This window comes from Cynocephalus volans, chromosome 3 (genome assembly GCF_027409185.1).
Source record: "Cynocephalus volans isolate mCynVol1 chromosome 3, mCynVol1.pri, whole genome shotgun sequence".
Taxonomy (NCBI): Eukaryota; Metazoa; Chordata; class Mammalia; order Dermoptera; family Cynocephalidae; genus Cynocephalus; species Cynocephalus volans.
The window spans coordinates 98,737,212-98,750,009 of NC_084462.1; the positions used below are offsets into that span (position 1 = coordinate 98,737,212).

The window sequence follows — 12,798 nt, forward strand, 5'->3', positions numbered from 1 at the left end:
TTTTCAACCTTGACATCTAGTAAACACCCAGACTCAAAAAGATCAAAATTGGGTTATTTTCCCATTTAAAAACCTGCTCCATCTCTATTCCCACTTCATTTAAAAGCATCACAGCAGCCCAAATTTAAAATGATAAAGTCCTCCCATACTCTCCTTACACCTCTCTTCACATTCAGTCAAGTAATCCTACTTACTGAACATCTAAAATGCCTCTCAAATTCATCCTCAACAGTTTCAAATGCTCTACTTCCAGCTCTGTTTTTGTTTGTTCGTTTTGGGGTTTGTTTGTTTTTTTGTCCCTACTCATCAACTGGAGTTCATTTTCTTCCCCAAATCAACTGTCCAAATGAGCCCCAGTATTTAGCCTTCTACACACATCTCATATCACTACCTCACTTAAAATAATGGCTCCTCATTGTCTAAATGGGAAAGACTTAATCCAGTGCTTCTCATTAACTACCCTTCCTGACTGAAGAAAGCTGTGGTGAGGAGGGAGGGTAGCTCAAAGAACAAATCCTTTTTAACACTTGAGTGTTTCATTTGAAAAATTAATGGAACTCTGTTCAAAAGTAATGTTATTACTGACCAGTTAAATAAATTTTCCTCAACTTTTCAAAAAAACTGATTTCTAGGAGCTTCTACCATGTTCATCTTGTGGTTCTCATGATCCAGCCTAGCCACCACCACCTGCCCCAACGTCGCTGATCCACAAGTAAGCACAAATCTACTCATGATCTGGTCCCTTTTTCTTATCCCTTCACCACTCCTCCAAACAAGTATATCCATAAAGCGGTTGCTTTTCTTCAAACTTTTTCCCTTCTTCCTTCTATGTTCATTTTCTCTCCACCTTTCTTCATGGTTGAAATGCCAATACTCCTTTCCATGCCCTCATCCTAGGTTGCCACCTCTTTTGTGAAGCCTTCCTACACATACAACCTCCACTCTGCCATCCACCCCCATGTACAATCACTTTCTCTTTGAGCCTTGAAGAACTTCATAAGCAGAGCACGCATCACATTTCAGAAGGATCTATTTCCTCTTGCTGGACAGTGAAAGCAGTTATCACATTTTACTTATTTTTGTAACTCCAGAGCTAAGGACAAAGTCAAGTGCCTAGTAGGCACTCAAATGTCACTGAACCGAAATCCTTTAAGAAAAAGTTACTAATGGTGCCTGTTCAAATCTGTCCTGGCACTCTCCTGGATGGCTCCTGTTTTACCTTAAATATCCAGGTCTATGATTTAGCACTTTGTTTTAATAGAACATGCTATCATAAATAAATGTTAGGAAAACAGTATCTCACTATGTTTATCCTGCAGTCTCAAGTAACCCTGCACACTGTTGCATATCCCTGGGGTACTGATTCTAATTTTCTTTTCTGCTTTTTTGTCTTGGTTTATTTAGGTTATTATTTATATATATTAAAATTTGCCAACTGAAAAAATAATCTGTCTTGAAAGTGTCAGAAAATCAACACACATATATAATAGTTTAGAAGCAAATAAACTTCTGACATGTTTAATAATGGTTTTACATACTAAGAGGAAAAAACCCAGAAATAATCACTTATTTCAATCTCAAAGTATCAGTATGACACAATAAACAGTAAAAACATGTTTGGTGACTGCACTGAACTTAATAAAACACTCTGAGATGATGAAGTTATGGTAACTTTGAAAATATAGTATCAGAAAAGTCACAATTCACCAAATTTTCATCTAAATTTTTGGTAATCCTACTATAGTATAATACAGAGAAGCCATTAACAAATACTGTATTTGTGAAAATAATCCTTAGCCATGTGAACAGTCCCAGCAAGATGTGTCTAATCATATGCAATAGTATTATGTAATACTACCAGAAAAATAATTAGATTCCACATTCCAAATCATAATGGCCTTTATCTAAACTATATCTAAACTATGACTCCTGTTATAAAGATAAAATTTAGAAATAAAATTATTAAGCTGATATTAGATTAAACTTTAATTTCCAATTACTCCTGAATTTACTAAAGCTTATTTTCTGTTCCCTAAATGTAGAAACAAAATGCCGTGCAAGATAATTCAAAAATTTCAGGCACAAGGCGATTTCTACTAGTCAATCCTACATCTACAAGTAAAAGAAATCATATATTAAATGTGGATTCCAGAACTTTCAAACTAAAAGAAACACTCTCATTTTAAATCAGAAAAAATAACTAAAATTCTAGGGAGCAGAAAATATAAATCTGTATTTTTGAACATTTACTTCCATTATTATGGGCAGAGATTAAACGACAATATTGCATCTCTGGCATTTATTAACATTTTATCATTTCTCTCCCTTAATCTTCAAATGTGATAAATTACACTGATTTTGAATGGTAGAAGAACTCCATATGATGATGAAGGCAAAGACGAGAGTTATGCATCCACATGCCAACGAATGCCAAAGATTTCCGCAACCACCAGAAGGTAGGAAGATGCAAGGAATGATTATACTACTGGTTTCAGAGGGAACATAGACTTGCCAACACCTTGATTTTGGACTTCTAGCCTCCAGAACTGTGAGAAAAAAATCTGTTTTAAGTCACCCAGTTAGTGGTAATTTGTTACAGCAGCCCTAGGAAACTAATACATTTGATGTCACAAGTACCTCTAAAACTGCGATGACTTTGTTAGTATTTCCTTCAATTATGAATGTAAACAAGTTTCAGTTAGAGATTAGTAAAGTCTTAACATTATGAACACACCAATTGTTTCCAAATTTTATGTTGTGGTTGTTCAAAATTCATGCTTTTACTTCATCTTCCTACCAGAGCTCTACTAAATCTTTCATTTGCTTAAATATGTCAAAAATAACCAATATAATAAAAGTAACAAAGTCTAGTGACTTACAATGTGTCTACCATTGTATTACTTTAAGATACATTATACACCATTAGCACAGAAAGGGTCCATAATGATACTTAGTCCAAATTCCTTGATTTACAAATGCATAAACTGAGGCCTACAGAGGCTATCACTTGCTAGGATCACAAAAAAAATTAGGAACTGCTAGAAGAGAATTGCATCTCCCAATGCATTCAAGTCCAGTGTTCTTTACACTAAATCATACTGTATAAAGATGGCAAGAGTTAAATAAATGATATGCAAAAAAAGCTTTTGCATTATCATTTTAACTCTAATTATAGTACTTAAAAACATTCTAGTTAACCCAAAAACTTAACAATTTTTTAAAATCCACTTTATCATCCACCGCATTTAAAAAATAGGAACAAGATGTCATTTTTTACCTTCAAAATTAGCAAAACATTTTTCAAAGAGAATTGGAAAGACATAAACATAAGCACTTTCATACACTGAGTTTTCTTTTCCAGAGGCAATTCAGCAGAAAAAAATTTAAAATATTTGCATCTCTTTTCCATTCTAGACTACCACAAAAAAAAAGTAACAGATATGGATAAAGACAGACCTCAGGATCAAATGCACCATTGTTCAAAAATAACAGAAATATCTGACAATAGTAGACTGATTAAAACTAATATATATGTTGAACATAATGTAGCCACTAAAAATTATGATCTACAAGAACATTTAATGACATGGAAAAATATTCACAATATATTAAGCTACAATAGTATCCACTGTGCAATTCCATCCCATTGAGAATAAATACATGTACTACATACATAAACTATATAATACTTGTATAAAGCATTTATCACAGTGCTCGGCACACAGAAAAACCCAATAAATGAATCATCAACATCATAGGAAAAGAAAGATTTGATTATATACCAAAATGTTAACACTTTTTATCTAGAGATATGATATGGATTGTGTAACCCAAGTTTTAAGTATTATTAGTAACTTGATCCCCACTGTGACTTATAAGAGGGTGGGAAATTCTATTATGGTAACTGAAAGGTGGGACCTTGAAGAGGTGATTAGATTCTGAGGACCATGCCTAGTGAATGGATTAATAATGATGGTCATGGGAGTGGTTTTGAGGGCTTTAAAAAGACAGCAATAAGACTCTCTCTCTGCTCTGCCATTTTCGGCCACGTGAAACCCTTGCATTGCTGTAAAGCCATGACCAAAGAAAACCTTCACCAGATGTGTTCCCTAGACTTTGTACTTCCCAGCCTCTGAAACTGTAAGCAATAAATTTCATTTTCTTATGAATATTCAGTTCCAGGTATTTTGTTACAAGGAACAGAAACAGACCAATACAAGGTAGACTTATAAATAAAATTATTACTCACATTAGAGATCATTTTATAAATTAACTGAAATAAACTACTAGTCTTGCATGGGGTGAAGTAGAATTTCTTAAAACTGGCACTTTTAAGGCAGTTCCAGTTTCTACTAAAGTTTGGAGAAGGCAGACTTTTCTTTACCAATCCTTTCCCCAAACTTGATTAGACTAGTCAAGTTCAAGTTAAACAAACCCATGGAAAATGTTACATCCGTTCCCTTTCCCTCCAGGCACATCTCAGTCACCAAGAGCTGCATCATAAAATTATGGAACCTACTGCCTTTTACTCTTTCCTGATCAATTTCAACTTCTTTATCCCTAGGTCAGTTCCTAACAGTTGGCACTACTATGAAGGAACTGTGGGGGGAGGGAGAGAGATTTAAAGAACTTTAAATTGACAATGGGCAAAGATATAAAGTCTTAAGTTTTGAGAATAACCATATGCTAACAAACTGGAAAATCTAGAAGAAATGGATAAATTCCTGGACACATACAAGTTACGCAGGTTGAATCATGAAGGATTAGGAAACCTAAACAGATCAAAAATGAGTAATGAGATTGAAGCAGTAATAAAAGTCTTCCAACAAAGAAAACCCCAGGACCAGATGGCTTCACTGCCAAATTCTACCATATATTTAAAGAACTAATAATACAAATTCTTCTTAAACTCTTCCAAAATATTGAACAGGAGGGAATACTTTAAAACTCATTCTACGAGGCCAGCATTACCCTCATACCAAAACCTGAAAAGGACACAACAAAAAAAGAAAACTACAGACCAACATGCCTGATGAAATAGATTAAAAAATCCTCAAAAAATACTAGTGAACAAAATCCAACAACACATTAAAAAGATCATTCACCATGATCAAATGGGATTCATCCTAGGGATGCAAGGATGATTCAACTTATGCAAATCAATAAACGGGATACATCGCATGAACAGAATGAAGGAAAACTTTATGATCATCTCAATAAATGCAGAAAAAGCATTTGAAAAAATTCAACACCCCATCATGATCAAAGCACTCAAACTAGGTATAGAAGGAATGTACTTCAACACAATAAAGGCCATATATGACAAACCCACAGCTAATTTCATACTGAACAGACAAAAGTTGGAGCTTTTCCTCTAAGATTTGGAGCAAGACAAGGATGTTCACTTTCCCCATCCTTACTCAACATAGTACTGGAAGTTCTAGCCAGAGAAATAAGGCAAAAGAAAGCCATAAAGGGTATCAAAATTAGAAAGAAGGAAGTTGAACTATCTCTATTTGCAAATGACATGATCACATATATATATTGAAGACCCTAAAGACAAAAAATTGCTAGACAAAATGAATTCAGTGAAAGCAGCAGGTAACAAAAATCAACACACAAAAAAATCAATAGCATTTCTATTGAAATATCTGAAATATCTAAAAAAGAACTCAAGAAAGGAATCCCACTCATGATAGCTACCAAAAAAAAAAAAAAAAAAAAAAAAGAAAGAAATATTTAGGAGTAAATTTAACCAAGGGGCAAAAGATCTTTAGGATGAAAACTACAAAACAGTGATGAAAGAAACTGAAGAAGACACAAATAAATGAAAAGATATCCTGTGTTCCCAGGTTGGAAGAATATCATCACAGTGACCACACTGCCCAAAGCAATCTACAATTTCAACACAATCTGTATCAAAATACCAATGACACTCTTCACAGAAATAGGAAATACAATCTTAAAATTTGTATGGAACCACAAAAGGCCCCACATAGCCAAAGCAATCTTGCATCACACTGCCTGACTTCGAAATATACCATAAAGCTATAGCAATCAAAACAGCATGATATTGGCATAAAAACAGACAAATAGACCAATGGAACAGAATAGAGAGCACGGAAATATATCCACACATTTACAGCCAACTGCTTTTTCAACACAGGTACCAAGAATATACATGTGGCAAGAACAGCCTCTTCAATAAGTGGTGATGGAAAAACTGGATATCCACATGCAGAAGATTCCAACTAGACCCCTCTTTCTCACCATACACAAAAATCAACTCAAAATGGATTAAAGACTTAAATTTTACACCCAAAACTATGAAATGACCTGAAGAAAACAGGGAAAATGCTACATGAAATTCAACTGGACAACGCTTTTTTCAACAAGACTATGAAGACACAGATAACAAAAGCAAAAATAGACAAATGGGATTACATCAAACTAAAAAGCTTCGGCAAAGCAAACAGTCAACAAACTGAAGAGAAAATCTGCAGAACGGGAGAAAGTGTTTGCAAGCTACACATCTGACAAGGGGCTAATATCCAGAATACATAAGGAACTCAACTCAACAGCAAAAATGCAAATAACCCAACTAAAAAATGGGCAAAGGACCTGAACACACATTTCTCAAAAGAAATACAAATGGTCAACAGGCACATGAAAAAATGCTCAACATCACTAATCATAAGGGAAATGCAAATTAAAACTACAATGAGATGATATCTGATTCCAGTAAGAACGGCTATCAAAAAGACAGAAAATAAATGCTGGTGAAGATGCAGAGAACAGGGAACTCTCTCATACACTGTTGTTGGGAACACAGATTAATACAACCTTTATCAAAAATAGTACTGCAGCACCTCAAAAAACCAAAAATAGACATACCTTATGACCCAGCAATCCCAATACTGGGTATATACCCAAAGGAAATGAAATCAATATAAATATATAAGAGACACCTGCACTCCCATGTTCATTGCAGCACTATTCACAATAGCCAAGAGATGGAATCAACTTAAACGTCCATCAACAGATGAATGGACTAAAGAAAAAAAATGTGGTACATATACAAAATGGAATACTATTCAGTTACTTAAAAAAAATGAAAGTCTGTCATTTCCAACAACATGGATGGAACTGAAGACCACCATGTTAAGTGAAGTAAGCCAGGCACAGAAGACAAATACTGAATGGTCTGACTCACATGTGGAATCTAAAAAAAATAGAGTGGTTCTCATAGAAGTAGAGAGTAGAATGCTTAGCAGAAGCTGGGAAAGGTAGAAAGGCAATGGGGGGTCAGGGGAGCAAGAGATAGATTAATGGGTACAAAGTTACATGCACATAAAAAGAATAAGTTCTGGTGTTCTATGCTGCCTGTAGTTAATAATATCATATTGCATATTTCTAAATAGCTAGAAAAGAAGATACTGAACATAATCACCACCAAGAAAATATAAATATTTAGGTGATGGATATGCTATCTACCCAAAGTGAACCATTGTACCATATATGCATGTACTGAAACAACACATAGTAACCCATGAATATGTATAATTAAAAATAATTTATTAAAAATATACCAAAAATAAAAAAAAGTCCTAAGTTTTAAGCTTCCTATGCCAAAAAAGACAAAAACAAATACCTACATCCTTGTTGATGACATGGGTCTTAAGATATACCTAATCGCTCAGAGGCCAAGCACATCCAAATTTCCAACAGCATCTAGGACAGTTTTAGGCCTGAACTAAGTTATTTCTCAAACTTGCAGAAACGAAACGTCAAAAATGAGGCCAATTTTGCCCTTTTTTAAAAATAGGGAAAATATTCTTAAATGGGTAATAATTTGCTTTCCCCATATTCTATTTCAACTTATTTTCTAACACAGCTAATGATTTCAAATGCGTAAATTCACAGAACACAAAAATATGAGGTAATAAGACTCCATTAATTTAATCACATTTATTCAGCATCTATCACCCAGCATTGTGCTAGGGATACAAATAAAAGTGAGGTATTATATAACAGGGGACACAGAAGTAAACAAATAATCACAACATTATATGACACCAAAATAATATAAATATATGCCAAGTACAAAGGCAATACGGAGGGAGGGAATGTTAGGGGAGAAGTATAGCATAAATGAGAAGGTCTTTTGGGGGGAAATGATGAATTCGCAAAAAAATTTTTTGAGGGAAGGATTATTCTAGGCATGGTAGCATATTGTGTTTAAAAAATATAATTCAGGATCATAAAGTTGTAAGTTGGAACGCAGAGGGAAATGAAGCTGAAGTACGTGGGCAGTAATTTAGCTCATATTTACATAGGTCAACTGAATTCTAAGCAAATGTTTGTATTATGTATACATCTCTACATAAATAAACAGTTTACTTAATATTAATTAGCTTTCCAAAGCTTCCATTCATTTCTAAAATGTTTTTCAATATGTATGCATACATACACATAATGCAAGATGTATGGAGGTGAATATATATTTACATACACCCTCAGAATAACCCACCACTGGGCACATTTTTTATGAGGTTATAAACGATATAACCACAAAAATTTGTTTTTTATTTATGGAAAAATGGCCCAAACCCATATTATACCATACCAAGTTTATCGTAAGTGACGTAATTCTAGTTAACCTAATTCTAAAATCTAATACAATCCCAATTTGCTATGAGAAAGCCTAAATACTGTCACGGCAAATGTTTCTGACTAATGTGAGCATAACAAGCAAAATGCTTAATATTTCAGCTATTTCAATTCTCCCAAGAGCTTTGACAAAATTGGCAAAGAACATGTAGTGCTATACACACTCAATATCACAGGATAAAGACCTTTAAGTATTGCATATGCCTTTAAATGTTTAAAACTCTACTTAAAAGGTTAATTCACCATATGTAATACCGTACGATTTTACCTATCGAAAACGTTTGACTGGAGTATTAAACCATTTCTGTGAAAAGGAAAATTACCTACAAGAAAGTCACCTGTGGCTACTTCCTCTACTATTTATGACACAAAGCATTTTGATCTAGAGTACATTTATTTACTGCCTTTAGAAAAGTAAAATTTTTAAACACGAATTTAAAACAATCTAAGATAGAAATGTTTTATCTTTTTCTAATTCCTTTCTTCCTCATTTGGTTTGGCACTGTTCAAGACAAAGCCTTACACATAATAATAGATCCTCCGCTAATTCTTAATTAAATATATACTCATAATCAACCTCTAGGAAGTCATCTATTTTTCTACAAAGAACTCTGATTTCAAATAACAGAGCAGGTACTAGAGGATTTCAGAATGAGGCCTCTTCTCTACAGGCCTTACTGGACCACAAAGGCTATCTAGAAAAGGTTAATGGTTTCCCAAGAAATTGGTGTTTTCACTTTTTTTAAAGGTTGAAATCAGATGAAAAAGAAAGATTTAATAGTGTTAAGAACAGCCTCTACTGCAATTAAACCTCTAGGAACTGTGGCTAAAAAAAGAGAAAAGCAATAGAAAATGAAGTATATATATGGCCCAAGAAAAATCCATATTACAGAGCAGTTTTAAACTATGCTAAGGCCTTAAGACCTTCTGCCATAATTTGTCTCTTTTGTTTCTTCATAATATATGATTATAAATAATAAATTTCCATTTGAAAACATTACTCCATTTATTAAAGATGAGACGTATAAATTATCAGATTAAAAGCTACAGCCCAAAGAAGTTCATTCTTTGTGATTTAGCTAATGCAGAAGAAAAAATGTCGGCTCTAGCAAAATTGATTACCAGATGAAAACATCACTTTCTAATAGTTTTTTAAAGTAAAACCCCCAAGATTTTGTCCCTCTGGAGAGTTAACATCTCATACCAAAATATTATATGCTAAAACATATTATTCTTGTCCTACCAAAACTAATAGTGTTACAAAGTTCCTAAGGAATAATTTATTAATAAAGCAGGATAAATTTGTGAAAACAGAATTTTAAAAGTCTAAGGTGAGTAAGGTCATTTCCAAGTTGTCCCACACTGGGTACATTTACGATTAAAAAAAAAAAAAAAAAGCAGTCATTCTCCTAGAGAAGATTGCCATTCAGTGTTTCAAATATCAAAACCTTCGGGATTTAATCACTGGGAATATTTTCTCATTTTATCATCAAAACCTTGCACTCTCAATTTAGCCATGGCAGGTAAAAAAAAAAAAAAAAAAAAGTGGGGGGGTCCATTTGGAAACAATATATTTTACATGTGTGTCAATTCACATTCCATCATCTGCTTTTGTATTAGCTGCAGTCACAAGGGGATATTAAACACTTTGCTTAAAAAATAAATAAACCGGTAACAAGTCTCTTCCCATCTTTAAAATAGAACTTAACATTTTTGATCCAAGATACTTTCTTGAAAGATACCAATAAAAGTTACCATCACTCCATTCAGCATTTTTAGCAGTCTTTCTCCTAACCACGTATGATCTGAGATAGACTTCTAGATCTCCCTCAAAGTATATCTAATCTGCGGAAGGGAGTGAGACAGTGTACTGCACTGTGAATGGACAGCCAGGTATTTTATGAATGGAGGCGATCACGTGATCCCAGCACCTCCCCGAACTGATATTTCCCACATAACTGTGTCAACATTCTGAGAACAGGGGTAGTTGTTTGTGTGTGCGTATGTTTTTAAATTTAACCTAAAACTTCAAATTATCCTTACTTCCTGAACTCAAAAATCTCTGAGGGCAAACAAACAAGCTTCGAATTATTTTCTTGTGACATCCTTTTAAGATGTCCAAGGTGATAGATGTTTAATTATCTTTTTATGAATGAAGAGTGTGCTATGCAAATGAGGGCGATTCACAAAAAGAGAGAGAACATGGCGGCCACTTCTGCTTCTAGACTGCACTGACACTGCAGCAATCTACCTCCTCCTTCTACACCCGCTCATCAGAAGCGTGTGCTTTGGGGGCCGGGGTGGGGGGAAACGCTGCTTGGCATTTCTCTATTTTACGTTAAATAAGCGCAGGTATTGGATTTTGAAGTTCTTTCAGAAAGATCTGACCTAAGGAATGCACTTTATTTAAAGGAATTCATCCTAAGGATTCGTCCTAACTCAACTCTTTACAAACCTCCAAAGATAAACAAAACTTGAACTTAGTTACAAGAAAATGGGTGCTAATATTCTGTATGGAATTAAATCCCTCTTCAACAAAAAACTGCTACTACAGTTTTATTCCTCCAGGGAGCTGTTACGTTGAGGCAAAATACGTAAAAAGTAAAGAATTTCGTTTCGGAAACATAAGGACAGCCCAAATAAGCAAAAACTTAAACTGGAGTGCTCTTGAAGCTGATGAAGTCACCAACATGTTCAGCAATGTAAATTCTATCAAATCAATGTAAATGGTGTGTTTTAATACAGCCGAAGGGTAAAAATTAGCATTCAAAATTCTCCTACGTTCCTGACGAAGACGTGTCCAATATTCGAAAAGGTAAACATAATAGCTCAACAGCTCCCACACTCCAGGTGTCCTTAATCCTATTAAATTCTAAAAATGTTTCCCTAACCCCTATTTTTTTTACAAGAATCTTAGAGGTCACAAGTTTAAAAGGGGGGAGGGCGAAGGCTTAATCGGTATTTAAGAGTCACTGACTCATCTAATTCAGATTCAAGAGCAGTTTGCTGCAGAAGGTGCTCCCACACATTAGTTTCCGAGGGAAATAGCTATAAAGGCAGCAGGATGGATGGATGTTCAAGGTATGCTGGTTGGTATGCTTAAGTGAAAGAGGACAGGCCAGGGGTCTTCCAGGCAAAGGGGTAACTCTTAGTCCACTTCCATCCACCCACATCATTCCATCTCAGGGACGGAAAATTGCCATCCCACACCAACACTTAATACCCTTCCCCAACTGAAAACAACTAAATGCGGGGGGTGAGGAGGGGTGCTGCCATTAAGAAAAATGGCTAAAGAAATCAGTTATCTCCAGAAGGAAATGCACCGAACTCCCCAGGGTTGCAAGCTTTCTAGCACCCAAATCCTCGAGGGTCTGGGGGAGTGCTGAGAAGAATTGGGGGAGGGGAGATTAGCAATCAAGCTCGATGAGGCGCTTACTCGTTGTCAGAAGTCGCCGTCTCCTCGCTCATCTTTCCCTCACCGTGATCCGATCTGGAGATGGAGGAGCAACAGCAGGCGGGGGAGCAGCAGCAGCACCGAGGGGCAGGAGGCAGCGGCGGCCGGGGGGGCGCGGGGACAGCGGCTCAGGGGCCTCACCATGGTGGATGCCTCACCCGGAAAGGTGCCCCCCCAGCCGGGAACCCCGGCCACCCCCGCAGGGGGGTGGCGGTAGCAACCTCCGCCGTGGCGACCCCAGCCTCTTCTCCCGCCTCAGCGCCCAGCCAAGGGATCCGAAGAGGCCGAGGGTGGAAAGGGAAAAAGGAATGGGGGCTGCAAAGGCTGACTGGAGAGCTGCTCCTTCGGCCACTGGGGTGGAGCGCGGCGGGGTCCGGCCAGGAAGGAGCAGGCGGACGGAGAACCCGGGAGCAGAGGCGGCGCTTCCCTCAGGGATGCGGCGAGGAGGAAGCAGAGCTCCGCTCGGTGGGGGCCGGCGGGGGGGTGCCGAGCCCAGGCTCCGGGCGGCGGCGGCGCGGTCCTGCCGGAGCCCGCCCCACCATCTCCCGCCCCGCCGCCGGCTGCCCGCTCAGCCCCCGGCGGCGCCTGGAGCGGTCCTCAGGCGCGAGCAGAACCCGGCGAGGGGCCCCGCGGCGGCGGATTCCTCCAGACACGCTCCAGCCGGGACTCCTCCT

At 36.9% G+C, this 12,798-nt stretch overlaps 1 protein-coding gene across 1 annotated transcript in view; it reads right to left on the minus strand.

Moving 5' to 3' along the window:
* The window catches only part of SPRED1 (sprouty related EVH1 domain containing 1), a 108,220-nt gene extending 95,821 nt beyond the window's left edge, over window positions 1-12,399 (minus strand). The window contains exon 1 of the mRNA XM_063091313.1: window positions 12,107-12,399. Coding sequence (XP_062947383.1) covers window positions 12,107-12,138 — 32 coding nt within the window. The 5' untranslated portion in view covers window positions 12,139-12,399. The remainder of the gene's footprint in view (window positions 1-12,106) is intronic.
* Between the last annotated feature and the right edge of the window lie 399 nt (window positions 12,400-12,798).